Below are 14,297 nucleotides of genomic sequence, written 5' to 3'. Positions count from 1 at the left end.
CCTGCCCCCTGAGCTGTCCTCCAAGCCGGTCCAGGACCTTATGGGAATTCTTCCCCTCATGTGTTTTCAATTACAACCTCGGCTCTCGACTTCAGGCCTTCCAGGCCGTGTGGTCAGGCCGGTATTCCCTTCTGGAGGGACGTTCCTGGAAGCCCAGGAGGCCCCGTGAAAAGGTTTCTCCTCAGCTGTTGGCCTCACATCAAAGTAAAAAAACAAAACAAAACAAACAAAAGTATTTCAAGACTCTGATTCTGCTCTGTTAGAGGAGTCTGGTGGAGGGTCAGTCTTTCTAGAACAGACCTAACTGAGCATGTGTTTGCATATCTGTATGACAAAGGAAGACCTGGCCTGCTGGATGCTGACGACTGTGCCAAAGAGAAGTATATTAAGTTAGGCTGCAGAGCAGAAGGGGTTTTGACACTGGGCACGCAGCTGGAAGGCAAGCAGGCCTTAACCGCAGCGAGGGCTGCCGGTTGGGAGCTTAGACACACGTGTGCGGGAGCTTGAACTCGCAGACACATGTGACCGTGAGCCAAGTGAGCCAGCAGACCATATGCCTTTTGTGTCTCCAGAGACAAGTGGGTTAACTCGGCCCCAGGAGAAGACTGGCCACAAAGGTCCGCACCAGAGTGGAATTTTCTCTGCCAGAAAAGCCCGATTAAAAGGTAATTAAAGCTCCAAAGCTCTGGGGGGGATGGGCACAAAGTGCAGGAGATTTTATTGATATTGGCAATTCTTAGCTTTATTCCATACAGTTTCTAGAATGTCCAGGTCTGGAATTGGATCTGTGGGTCATAGATCGTCCTCTCTTTACACATTTCATATGGGTTTTACCTTTTGTACAAATACAGATTCCTTTATTTCTGCTCTAATCTTGATTATTTCCCTTCTTGCGTGTGGGGTTGGCTTACTTTGTTGTTGATTTTCCAGTTCTTTAAAGTGTAAAGACAGCTGGTGTATTCTGGATTTTTTCAATTTTTTTGAGAGAGGCTTGGACGGCTGTATTTCCCCCTTAGGACCGCCTTTGCTGTATCCCGTAGGTTTTGGACTGAAGTGTCTTCACTCTCGGTTTCCATGAATTGTTTGTAAGTTTCTTCTTTGATTTCCCGGTTGATCCAAACATTCTTAAGCTTATTCCTCTAAATTTGCTAGATTAAATTTTTAAAATCTCTCTCAAAATCAGAGCATAGTCATTACTTCCCATAGTCCTCCCCCGCCCCCAGGATCGATGTGGACCTTCATTTCATGTCTCGGTCTGTTGTAGATCCCATCCGCGAGCCCCATCTGTGGCAGGAGTGCACGTCCCTGCTCGTCCACAAAATCCAGGCGGTGTCGTCCCATGCTCCTGATGGGAGCCTTGGCCATACAGTGCGTGACTTTGGTCAACGAAATGGTAATGGAAATGGCTCCTGCCCCTCTGAGCAGAAGCTTTAAGAATCCCCACGTGTCTCTTCCTTCTGTCACAAGACCAGCCGTGACTCAGTGGAGGCGCTCCCTCAGCCTAGGGCCCCGCGGAAATGCCAGAGGTCACCCGCAGATGGGTGACTCAGGAGAAACAATCCTCTTGTGGGGTAAGCCACTGAAATTTTTTTTTTTTAAAAGGATTTTTATTTATTTATTTGACAGAGATCACAAGTAGGCAGAAAGGCAGAGAGAGGAGGGGAAGCAGGCTCCCTGGTGAGCAGAGAGCCCGATGCGGGCCTCGATCCCAGGACCCTGAGATCATGACCTGAACTGAAGGCAGATTTTTCAACCCACTGAGCCACCCAGGTGCCCCACAAGCCGCTGGAATTTAAGAGTGGTTTGCAGTTGTAGTCAAGGTAGCCAACCGTGAGTGCTGATGAGGTCTTGTGATAGGTTTGTGAGTTTAATTTTCCACAAATGACATTCGCATCTCTTGAGTCCTGTGGTTTCCAGCTTATTTAAAAACTCAGGAATGGGTGCTGAATCTTCTCAAATGTCTTTTCAGTGTCTCTGGTAATCCTAATATGACATACTTCCTGAAAACCTGTCGATGTGGTGACTTGAATGAGTAGATTTTAAAGTACTGAACCATTCTTAGAGTCCTGAGACATCTCCCTGGGTTATGGGGCCGCACTGGAGTCTCTATGTTCAGATGCTTTGTGTGTGTGCGTTCCCTCCTCTTTCCTTAGTGAGATCAGTGATTTGACTCGTGTTTTAATTTTCCCAAAGATGCAACCCATGGTCTGTTGTACCGTTTGGAACTGGAGTTTTACTTCATGGCTTTATATGTAGTTTTATAGATAGTTCTGTGTATACAGAACTTTTTAGAGGCACTTTGAATGAAGGCACATTCTATATGTTTGAAGTATCTCCATTGGATCCATTTTGATTATGTTAATTTTCTTTATTATGTTTATTTAGCTGGCATATAGTATGCTCTTAACTGGGGTCTTCTAGGTACTATTTTTTGCCTACTTGTTTTGACATGGGTATAAGGTGTTAAGAACAAAGACCTTTTGTTACCATTCTATATATCTATTTTTCTTTGTATTTTCTGTAGTTCCTTATGAAGTTGGGTTCTGCTTTTAAAAAAATCTGTGAATATCCACTATACTCAGATTTTCATTCTGGAGAAAACTGATATCCATGTTTCTACCCCTACATGCTTGCTTTTTTGAATTTCTCTTTTTTGTAAATAAGGTGAGTTTTCAAAAAAGACTGATTTGGATAGGTTATACATTTACATTATTCAAGACGTCTCCAGTCTCCCTCCCCAACCCTTGACCCCCACTCTTGCATATCTGAAAAGGCGTCTTCTTTCTTGTACTGTCGTCTGACTGGTAGCACCTGCCCCCTGACCACTCTTTTTAGTTTCTTACGGACTGTTCCAGATCATCTTTTGCCTCTGTAAATGGGGGAAAATACAGAGAAGGGGTTTCCCTTTCCCCATTTTTGTGACATTGTCAGTAATGAACAAGACACATCTTTATGTTTATCTGGATACCATTTATTGGATATAATATTCTTAACAATGGCTTTCTCTACGGAAACAGGTGGTTACCCGTAGAACCCCAATATGAGAAATGTGTACAAAAGCAACAGACTGTAACGTAAAAGGAATGTGTAAAAAAAAAAAAAAAACAACTTAGCAAATGAAAGCTTTATAAATGGACAAAGCACGATGAACGTAAGGAACCGGTTTCGTAGCTATAAGTGTACTGTGCTAAGTGGCTTGCAGCCAAGTGTTCAAGATATTTTACTTAACAGTTGCCGCACACGCTCAAACCATGGGTCTTCCCCACAACCTCCCAATTCGACCTGATAGAAGGCAAAATAGACCCATTAGCTTCCTCGTCCTGCCTTGGACTCTTAAGAGGATTTTCCGTCTTTCCAATTTGATACTTTTCGTTTTTCTATCAGTGTTTGCTTATAGACCACGGATATACATGTCATTCTACTTCTTTGTGAAACTTAAAAAGATCACAAGCTATTTATCATTTTGTCTGGATTTAAACTGCACTTAAATTGAGGACTGAATATATTATTTTCTGGAAGGAGACTCCTGGGGGGAGTGTAAGACATGTCTTTTGCAGATGATATAGAAAATCAGGATGGGTTCCAGAATATTCAACCTGGAAGAGCAGAATCCCACTGAGAATCCCTTTCACTGTGTGGTAAATCTCTGGGTTATCACTACCCGTTATTGAATGTTGTAACAATTTCATATGCAGTGTTTTGTCTCCTAGTTTTTCTCCTATGAAACAGGCTCTCAGGACCGGACTTGTCAGCAGCCACTGCTGTCCCAGGAGCAGAGGGGGGGTTTCCATCCGCATGCAGGTAAATACAAATGGCTTCTAGAAGCATCCTCACGGCACAGAAACGGATCTTAGCCTGGGGCTCACTGATCTTTCTTAGTGTGTCACTGGTATCACTATCGGAGTTTCCAAAAAGGTTTTAAGGGACTAGATGTGAACAGGAACTGTAGAGTGAGTCAAAGGAACTGTGCCATCGCGGGTAAATTGTGCCATCGCGGGTAAACTGATCTTCTAGGGTGGGGGATGTGCCTGTGCGAGGGATGATGCTGGATTCGAAGCTGGGGCACCACTGGTGGGCTTCCTCCAAGCTGCCCCTCTGGAGAAGAGTGGGCTTTGGGCATCCAGCGGCTGGGCTGGGGGGAGGGTAGCGACACGCCACCACAGCCACACCCACTTGGGTTGACCTACAGTAGCCCTGAAGGCAGAGACTTGTCACATGAGGGACATTGGCACTGGGTTTGCTGTGGAAAAGCGGCTGGGCTCTCGGTGATAAGAGGCAAATAGATGTATTAGCCTCTGCTGTGTCCCGAGGTGTATATGGGCCTGTTCCTGAGTCGTGGTGGGGGGACGGGTGACTGTAGCAGCCTGGGGCAGCCTCTGGGGGTGGTGGGGAGGGACAAGATGGCAGCTGCAGTGTCGCCCACCAGTCAGCCATAGTGTATGGAGTCAGACCTAGGGGTCAGCACGGCACCGGGAGACTCCTGGAGAGGGCTGGTACCCTGTTTATCTGGGTCACTTGTGGCTACCCGGGGTCCTACTGACAGCAGGGAGGAGAGGGCTCCAGAGTGCGTCTGCCCTGGGCCTGCTGCTTCCAGAACACTGAAGGGAGCCCTCCCTTGCAGAAGTTTCCAATGGAATCAGCCTCACGAGGAAAGCCCGCCCAGGGGTCAGCTCGCGTGAGAAAGATCCAGTCCAGCTGCCCAGGCATCTTGCCCTTTGAGTTATTAGGGTCGCATTGGCTCAGAATGCTTAGTAAACATCAGCTGAGACGGGAGGAAGGCGCTGGGGCATTCCAGCCCGCCCAGCGCCAGGCTCTCTGCAGCACCGGGGAGATCACAGCTTGACACGGGTCAGAGTTTTTGCTGTTTTTCTTTGAGGGCATGCAGTGATGGCATTGTACTGATTTGCCAGAGAACAATGGCCTGTGGTTTCAGCCTGAGAATTCATAATAAAGTTAAGAAGGCATAAAAATGTCCCCTCTGAGACCAGTCAGGAGTATTTATGCTCATGTAGTTTAATTTGTTGCTTTTGTGGTTTCTGTGATGTCATCCCACATGTGTAAGCTGGAAAATTCACACTGGGAAGTGTAACCTCTGTATGCATATTCGGACAATGGAAAATGTTATGCATTGTTTCTCTTGGTTGCTACACATCTGATTCCATGTGTCAGGGAAACAAACTGTTACCAAAAAATTCAGGAGATAAACTTTTAAAGAGAATGCCTGGAAGATTAGCCCTATACTTCCCGGTAAGTGGGGTCATGTAAGCTACAATGATAACAAGACAGGGGAAGGAAAGTGACAACCCTCAGAGCCTGCTTTGGGTCTAGGCACGTTAAATTTCTCAGTGATGGCCTTATAAACTCTAATCGACCCTTATTCATGCCTATGAAACATTTAAAATATTAAAAATAGACTGCCATGGAAATAAAAGCATTGATTTTTTTGTTTTGATCATCTATAAGGCATATAAAAAGGGAGAGGTACACCTCCCCACTGCTTCCCCCCTCCCCCCTCAAAAAAAATCCCTGTGGTTCTTTTAATTATATTAAAATGGAACGTATGCTAAAATGCTTCAGTTGATAGATTCTGTATCTTGGAAGTATTGTTCCTTTAATATCTATATTTGTCAAGGGATGTTAGGTTTAAACATGTTCGTGCTCAATAATAACTTGTATGGCTCTATAAACGCAATTTGGGCTGCAGAGAGAGGGCTGTCTCATCAGCTGCTGCCCCTAAATGACCACTGATGATTCGTGGCATCAGAAGATCACAGCGTTAACCTTTTTTTAAATACCAATCTATTCCCGGTTGTCTGAAATGGAAACATAGGAATTCTAGCTAAGGACAGACAAAAAAGACAAAATTCACATCCTCTTCCTGATAATAGGAGGAGGGGCAGAATGACAGATCTAAGAATCTGGGCATCTGTAAAGACAGTACCCACATAACGCACCATGAAATTTCTGTAAACTTTTCAACAGCATGTGTTTTGGCCTTGATACAGTTACCAATGTACTATCAATTACAGTAATTCTGTAGATGTTCATCAGCAGTAATACTTTCTAACATGGCTTTGCCTTTTTAAGAAAATAATAATTGTATGATACACAGACATACTCTATAGGGGTTGGAATGTATCAGATCTGGGCTCCCTTTTGTGTGTTTGTGGCACGGATTTGTTTAGTCTATCCGTGATCCATGAGTACTATGTTGCCGAGATACAGTGGGGAACAAGGGGTGAGTTAAATGCCGTCTTGTTTTCTGGAAGGCAAGCTGATTCTTGGTCTATTCCTGGTCTCTGTGCTTCAAGGCCCAGGCAAACTGCTGAAATGACCCCCCCCCCCCCCGAAGTCTTTATCATAAAGCACTCGGACTGAATTACAGAACTGTGGCCAACTGCTTTCGAGTGTGAAAAGGAGTCACATATGACCCGACTACAACACAGAGGTGTAATGGCATTTTTACCTTGTCTGAGGATTTTTGTAATTTTCGTGCCATTAGTACAGGCAACTTCAGGATCTCGTTGTGAAAACGTCTCCCCAGTCAGACATTTGAAGAGCGAAAGGTTGAAGGAGCCGCTGCCCAAGACCACATTTCATGAATATTTAGGATTAAGAATCTATTTCCTTATCACATTCTGTGATGCTCAACAGGTAGGTTGCGAGCGTTAAAAAAAAAGAATTCAGACATGCTGAAAACATCTTTGAGAGAGTCCCGCAGCCAGGCTGGGAACACAGAATGTCCCCGAAATAACTGACAAGTCACTTAAATGGATGGTAGACACAGCCGGCCACACGGCCTTCTGTTTGGTTGTAGTTTCTGTGGGCATAGGGAGTCTGCCTAATTTTTAATAAGCTGAATTTTGCAAGAAGAGATTTTTATCTACAACGTTGATTCACTAGATCTGGTTACTGGTTCACATCTGAAAATAGTTATGGTCCCATGGAAAGCCTCATCTATCTGTCCGAACACAGAATCATTGTATTACAGTTGAAAAGATAAGGTGGTAATTTGCTTAGCTCCAAGCAGTACCGGGCGGGGGGGGGGGGTGGAGGCTTGCAGTGCCTGGGTGTAGCCCACTTGCACAAATACCCCCCTGCCCCATCTAAGCAAGGTGCTGAGGCCACAGCACCGTGGGAAGGGCAGTGTTTCTATAAAGCAATGGTCTTTGCTCTCCAAATGTGCTCAAGGCCTGCGAGCTCAAGGTCAAGTTACTGCCTGGCCTTGTGTTCCAGTCTGTGCCCTGGCTCAGGTTCTCTCCAGACCCTCCTGGCCAGAAGCCAGGGCCTCCCCTTCTATCCTGGACCTTCAAGGTGTGGCTGCTGGTGGGCTGAGGCCCAGGGGCTCCCTGAAAGCCCAGCCCCAGCCTGGACGTGAAGCCCCTGGCCCTGGGCTGAGATCATCAGGGGTTCCAGAGAATCACTCAAGGTTCTGCCTGGGGGCTCCTGAGCTGGGTCTGTGCCATGACCACAGCCATGGAGAGATTGTTGGAGAACCATTCTGCCAATAAAGCCTCGATCAAAAAGACAACCTCCTGTCCAGAATCCCATGTAGCATGAGATTTCAAGTTCACTGAACTACTGAAAGCGCACAAGGCTTCTTTCCGTGGAAAACTCAGTGATGGTTAAAAAAAAAAAAAAAATGCCTCCCACAGCGCACTGCACTGGAGCCAGCATCGGGCATAAATTAATAATTTACAAGTTCCTGAGCAAGTGTACAGAGCACCATAGCACAGCACAGCACCGACGGCAGTAGCTCGAGTTTGGAGAAAATGGGTGTTTTAAACATTTTTAAAAAAATTCTATAAGTTGGTACAAAAAAACGAACTCCAACTGGAGTCGAACGATAGTGCAAACTTCTGTCTTCGCTGTCGAAAAAAGGTGTCAACTTGCTTCTCACTTCGTGTAGGTGGTGTGGGGGGGCCTGGGCACTTGGTGGGGGTGCTTGGGAGCGGGTCTGTGGCAAGAGAAAAGAAAATGAGATTGTAGGCGGAGCCCCCCGAAAGCAGCTTGCAGGTCCAGGGGCTCTTCTGCCCTCTGCGGAGCCTTGGGAACCAGACCCCACTCCCCATGCTGAGGGCTTGGGATGGCCCTGGCGGGTGGCAGGCTTGCGGGGCTCCGGGGGAGGCCGCTGCCGGCTTATGCCTGCAGGCCCCTGGAGGAGCCCTCACCGGAGTGCCACCTCCTCCTCGCAAGGTGACTCCAGAACCAAGCCCCTCCCTAGAAAAACTGGGAGCCATGGAGGTCATGGAACCTTCTCTAGGAGCCACGTGAGAAAAAGCAAAACCTAGGTGAGACCAATTTTTGTGATGCATTTCACAGAACTCTCCATCGTGGCCATAGGTATCAGTACAGATGTCTCCATGGGAACAGCCCCTGAGCTACTAGGCATCTGGGACCCGGAGTGGTCCCCATCCTGCATGCGTCTACACTGATGGTGTGTCAATTCTCCAAAGTGCGCCTGCCATGACCTGGTGAGCCCGTGCATGTCTGGGGAGCAGAGCTGGGCATGTGGGAGCCCTCAGAAACGAGTTCTTCTTCTTCAAGGGCAAGACCAACACCAGCTTGTGCCGGTGCCAGTGGCCGGCATAGGGGACGACAGGCCACGGCTTGGTGGCATTTAAAAAGAGAGCTTTCCCCTAATTGCGTCCGCATAAAGTGGTGCTTTTTCTTTTGAACTAGAAAAGTAACTTTAAGACTGGCATACGAACCACAGAGAAATCATTAGCATGCTCTGCAATCTTTCTGTATTTCCACAGTCGGGACCGAAACCACAGCTCTGCCCCCTTGACCGGCATTATCTCTGGGATTTATGAGGCTGCTTGTGCTCTCACAGGCTGAACATTTTTCCCAAAAGCTGTAATGACATCACGAACGTGTTTTCCGCATTGGAGATGCTGAATTATTGAGCCCAGGGCCTGGCCAACACCCTACCTTTGGTTCCTTGGAGCTCCTACAGCAAGCTTCCTGCCAAGGGGGTATGCGTGTCAGAAGGGTGTTTTGGCTGCGGGTGTAACCCTACCCGTGGCGGGGAGGGACGGGCGGCCAACATGAAGCCTCTGTCTGTTTCTAGGGTATAAATCCTCTGGCTGTGTGAGCAGGGAGGGGCTGCCCACTGGCCCCCTTCCCTGGCATTTGCACTATACCAGAAATAACTGCTTGTAACCTCCAGAACATAGGTAATAGTAAAAGGTTAAAAAAAAAAAGGAGTTTTGAGTCTTTTACGTTTTTCATGTAACTTTCATATAAACGCATTAGGAGTTTATATAATAGTGGCTCAGTTTGACACCTCGCTGGCACAATTCCTGGAAACGGGATAGCTTTCGAAAACCAGTGTGGGCCAGGCCCGGTGCTGAACCTCCCTGGGTCCCTTGTCCTCTGGGACAGGGTAAGCGATGACCGTGGCTGGGCGACAGTCGTGAAAGTGGATTCTTTTGTTAGCTGGATGGAGAAGCTCCCCGTCGCCCCAGGTGTGCAGGAGCTGACCCCTCACCTCGCCTCTCTCGCTCAGCTGTGACCACCCCCCCCCAAAATCACCTCCTTTCTGGGGACCCCAGGGATGGGGCCGAGTTTATGAAGGTTTCCAGTGGTTTTGGGGGTACGATCCGCCTTCACGGGATCACACCACTTGGGAGCTGTTTGTCTTCACCATGTAGGGGGACAGGGCCTGGCTCACCTCAAGAGCCACAGGTTTCCCAAGCTCATGATCTAGTGCTACTTGAACTTGGTTTCTCTTAGGGACACTGGGGCGCTTACCAAGAGCCACTGGGTGATCCTGGGGATTACAGGCTTGTGTGTGCCTCATGCTAATGTTCCTGTCAGCTTGGGCAACCCTCTTACACTGTGCCTGGGTATTGGGGGACAGGAAGCCCGGCCTTAGACTATCGGCCCCTGTCCTGATGGGGCTGGGAAAGCACGGGTCAGTGTGGCTGCCGCACATGGTTCTGGGGAGAAAGGGAGAGGCTGTTACACCGACCTGAGGGGCACCAGGCGGAGCCCAGCCTCCTGCTGTCCTGGGGCCCTGGCTGAGGCACTGGCGAGCCGGCTGGTCCTGTTCAAAGGATCTGCAGGCAGAGGCTTCTGAGGAGGGTTTGGCTTTCGAGTTCCCTGCAATAAACCACAAGATGGTGCGATCACCTGTCTCTGTGAGCTGTAACCAGGCCCTCACCTCAGGGGTCGCCAAGTCCCCTGCAACATGGCCGGAAGCGGCCGGGCTACACAGGTTTCACGTCTGGAGTAAACTTGCTGAACGTGTCCTCTCACCATACAAGTTGTTACCTTTGTTAATCTTCTCACCAACATTTCTTCTAATATCTAAAAGATGTTTCAATAGCCTCGCCTAGTTACAAAGGAGGGACTCCAGAGGCCACCCTGGTCCCAGGCCTTGGGCGACAGTGCACACTGGCGTTTGGGGCCAATGCTACCTGGAGGAGGTGAGCTTTCCTGTGCCTGCAAGCTTCCTTTCAATTTGTAAAGACCTAAAACTGAGAGGTTGGTAAAAATCTTAATTTTCCAGAATCGTGTAACAATTCATCCAGCCACGAATGAATGTGCTAACACAAGTGATGATCTTCCCCGCACCACCGTGGGGTCCCTCTACCCCATCACAATCCAGATTGCTGAGTGAAATGCACTGAAATTCTTCTACTAAAATACTTAATTCAAAGAATCACAAACTCACACAGAACATGACAACGGGGAGGAAAACCTAAGAACGTGTTTTGAGGGACAGGCGTCACTCTCTAGGGAAGCTAATGGAAAGGTCATGTTGAGCAGAGCATGGACTTGGGAGTGACACTCTGAAGACCACGCTTTGGGACTGTGCTGGTCACTTAATATGTCTAAACCTCAATTTCTTCCTCTGTAAAATGGGGGACAAAAGCACCTATCTGAAAGCATTGTTACACAGACTACATAAAATGATGTGTGGGGGTGGGGGACAGGCCCCTTGGGGAGGGGGCTGTCAGTCGGCGAAGCATCTGCCTTTGGCTCAGGTCACAATTCTGGGGTCCTGGGATTGAGCCCCACATCAGGCTCCCTGCTCGGTGGGGAGTCTGCTTCTCCCTCTCCCTCTGCCTCTCTCCCTGCTCTCTCTCTCTCTCAAATAAAATCTTAAAAAAAAAAAAAAAAAGCTTAGGAAGCCCCCAGAACATAGATAATTATTAATACCATTGGCATTCCCTCATGCCACAAATTTTTAAATGCTTAATGGAAATATGAGAAAAGCAACAAACAAGTCACTTGTTTTCAGGGGCCCCTTCCCCTGGCTACCCTGAGAAGAAGGGGTATGGGGTGGGGACCTGGGGTTGAGGTCAGTTAAGTGTTGACCGTGTTCTCCTCTTGGCCCACGGAGAACACGGGTGCCAAGATACCTTCTTCTCTGGTCTTTGGAGCCTAGAAGCACTCGCAAATGCACAGCAAGTCTGTAGGAAACAGTGTTAGAACCTCAAGGGACACAGGATGTCCTCATAAGCAGATGACCTACTTCCCTGGCATAGGCTCACTATTCCATACTTCCAAGACCACTTAAGAGGATTTTGAAACACTTGACTTGAATTTCTCACAGTACTTACCCCACTAAAATTACATTTCCTCTGCAAATGGGGCTTAGTTGAAAGAATGCAAATGTGTATAATCACCATTGAGCATATCTTTGTGAGCGGAGGAAGCAAGTCTGGAAACCACAGCTGTATGGAAAGTATGCCAAGTTGAAACAGCGAGCAACGGGCCACTGACCAAGGGATAGACTTCAAAGAGCCATTTCTATACCAGTTCTTATTAAAGGAAACCAAATAGAGCAAATGCCTTAAGTCGGCAGAAAGACAGTCTAACATGCCTACGAGGAGGCTGCACACCGAGCATGGGCTGTTTAGAGAGTCAGCCAGGCTCTGCAAACATGGGGATTACTTAGACTCTAAGTTATAGAGAGGGGTTGCTAACAGGACCTTCCTCAGGAGGTTGATGTGAGGACAGAACCATTAACTGGAAAGCTCTCCACGCAGGTCCCAGTACGCAGTGTCCAATGAGTTATGGGTAAGCTGTCTCACAGCTATTAGGAGCAAATTTACCATCTGAAGGTACCGCAATCCTAACAACAAACTTTGGGTAATAAACTATGGGAATAAATCAAACTCCATGTCCTAGAAGTTGGCGGAAAACTATGAGCAAGAGATTAGCCTGTGATGTAAAAATGAATGCACGCACCTATAAAACTGAAAAGCTTTGAGGTTTAAGTGATTCATTCTTCAATGATACTGGTTTTGCTCCTAAGAATGAATAAGTATCTGGTCTTGGTAATAAAGATAATGTCAGGTTTTTATTGCAGTGCTGGAGAAAAAGTGAGACCCCTGTTATAATGTATCATAATACATTAGGATTTATCACAGAAACTCAGGAGATAGTTAGCTTGGCCATTCATTCTAGTTTGTTGGGGACATTTGCAATTTATGTTCATGGCACTGTTTAATTATTAATCACCACCTCTCTCAGCTATGTTCTAGTTTAAAGGATAAATTGTACGGTCACCATAGTGACCAAAGCCCAAACAGTGGAAATGTTGATCGAAAGTTCTGACGTCAAACCCTGGGATCTGCAAGACCCCGATCCACTGTGAATCGGTCACACTCACCAATGCTGCCTAGGTGAGATGTCTGCTTCCTGCCAGGTCCGAACAGGCCCAGCAGAGCAGCGGAGTTAGTGAAAGAGGAAGCATCCTCCCTTCTCAGATGTCAGGCATGGTGACGGGGAGCCTACAAACAGGTGCGAGGAAGCCCTAGCTGCACACGGCAGGACCTTGCAGGAAGAGGTAGGGTTCCCACATGCCCTGTCAGGCACCACTTTTCCCGCTGCCTTTGCAAACCTCGGTTTCCAAGAAAAGTCCAGCCTGGCCACAAAGTGTCATCAAAATGGAGTCGAGAAAGGACTCCCGGCCAGATTGTTCATACTCAATACATATTCCTGTAGACCCATTAAAATCAGGAATTCAGACTCCCATTTTTCTCCCTTTACAACTTCCAGATATTGGAGGAAAATCAAGATATGCCATCAGGTAGAACTGTCCCCATTTGTCCATGTTCTGCTCGTGTTTTAGTGGCAGCTACATATTTCAAAATTTTGAGAGGGTTGGGAATACAGTTTTAAATCTAAACAGAGTCCTCTACCTTGGCCCCCACCAACTGTTATCTACCTCTGTGTAAGCCACGGCCAATGCATCCTGCTTATCCGAGACCTCTCCACAGGAAGAGGAGATTTTATCACAGGAAAATGCCAGTGATGCTGCAGACATCACTGATGAGCTCATACAGGGTCAGGGGATGCCGTCAGCCCCCCATCCATACTCAGCCTCTCTCTGGCTCTGTGAGGAATATATGCCAAGGACAACCAGTTCTCAGGGAAATGCAATTTCTTTTTATTCTTCCTTCAAAAAAGCAAAAGTCTCAACAAATTGGCTCTCTTAAAAGAACACACTTACACTGGTCTGTAAGGTGACCTTGACCCTTCTTTCCGAGACTACCTGAAAACAGTGTAGAAAATGCATATAAAGGAACAATACTCCATCTTTAAGGAAAACTTACAACCCCAAAAAGGAGGTGAATTATCCAACAGGCCAGCATGAAGAAAGGTCCTGGGATGCAGCAGATGTCTGCCATTGCCAATCTGACATTGGAGAGGGGAAAAACCTTGCTTGAAGTGGGTATGAGGAGAAAGCAGATGCCGTGATATGTTTGGGCTACATAAGCAACAGTGTAGACAGGCCCAGTCATCTGTGTAGGCCTGGAGCAGGGCCAGGGCCCGCACAATCCATGCTGGGAGCAGGGAAGGCCAGACCACTCTTCCCTCAGAGCCCTCAGCACTGGCCTGGCCTTTCCCTCAGCTGTCTTGTGATTGGATTTCCAGGAAGAACTGCCCAACTCTAAGGAGGAACTGGATACCCTAGGAAAAGGAAGGCAAAAGAAGAACCCATCCTGCAAAAATGTCTGTCTGTAGAAATGAAAAAGAGAGGCAGCAAAACTCAAATAAAACCATGAAAACGAAGGAATAAAATAGCACCAAACACAGGGCTGTGAGGGTCCCAGCTGAGGGAGATGAAAATTTCCACAGTACAACAAAGACCACAGCAAAGACAACACAACATATGTACAAGTGGTGTCACTTAAGGGATCTGAGTGAAGATGGAAGAAATACCCACAATTATCTTGTAAAAACTTTCCTAACAGTGAGAGGGTCAGATCCATGGATTACTCCTATTTCCCCAGGAGAATGAATTTGACTCCTCAATTGTAAGATACAAGCTACAG

General features: G+C 47.2%; 1 protein-coding gene and 1 long non-coding RNA gene across 4 annotated transcripts in view; one reads left to right on the top strand and one right to left on the bottom strand.

The window, feature by feature from the left end:
• The first annotated feature begins 115 nt into the window (after positions 1-115).
• On the top strand, positions 116-9,279 carry LOC131830559 (uncharacterized). 2 transcript variants are annotated; one of them, XR_009353217.1, is made up of 4 exons: positions 116-665; positions 1,017-1,085; positions 1,224-6,654; positions 8,323-9,279. It is a non-coding gene; the product is annotated as an uncharacterized LOC131830559 (long non-coding RNA). The 2 variants fall into 2 exon arrangements; XR_009353216.1 differs by having other exon boundaries at positions 1,017-6,654.
• Positions 2,950-14,297, bottom strand: part of ADAM12 (ADAM metallopeptidase domain 12) — a 331,503-nt gene continuing 320,155 nt past the window's right edge. Inside the window, exons 22-24 of one of the 2 annotated variants that reach the window (XR_009353215.1) lie at positions 9,977-10,107; positions 6,467-7,957; positions 2,950-4,934 (exon numbers count right to left, since the gene is read on the bottom strand). Coding sequence is in view for 1 of the 2 variants with exons in the window: in XM_059172861.1 (XP_059028844.1) it covers positions 7,897-7,957; positions 9,977-10,107 (192 nt within the window). In the remaining variant the exon portion in view is untranslated. Of the gene's footprint in view, positions 7,958-9,976; positions 10,108-14,297 lie in introns of both variants that reach the window. The other variant, XM_059172861.1, reaches the window with a different exon arrangement.

Source organism: Mustela lutreola, chromosome 4, assembly GCF_030435805.1.
Source record: "Mustela lutreola isolate mMusLut2 chromosome 4, mMusLut2.pri, whole genome shotgun sequence".
Lineage (NCBI taxonomy): Eukaryota > Metazoa > Chordata > Mammalia > Carnivora > Mustelidae > Mustela > Mustela lutreola.
The sequence above is the reverse complement of the archived record's forward strand: the minus strand, read 5'-3'. Positions and strand labels throughout refer to the sequence as shown.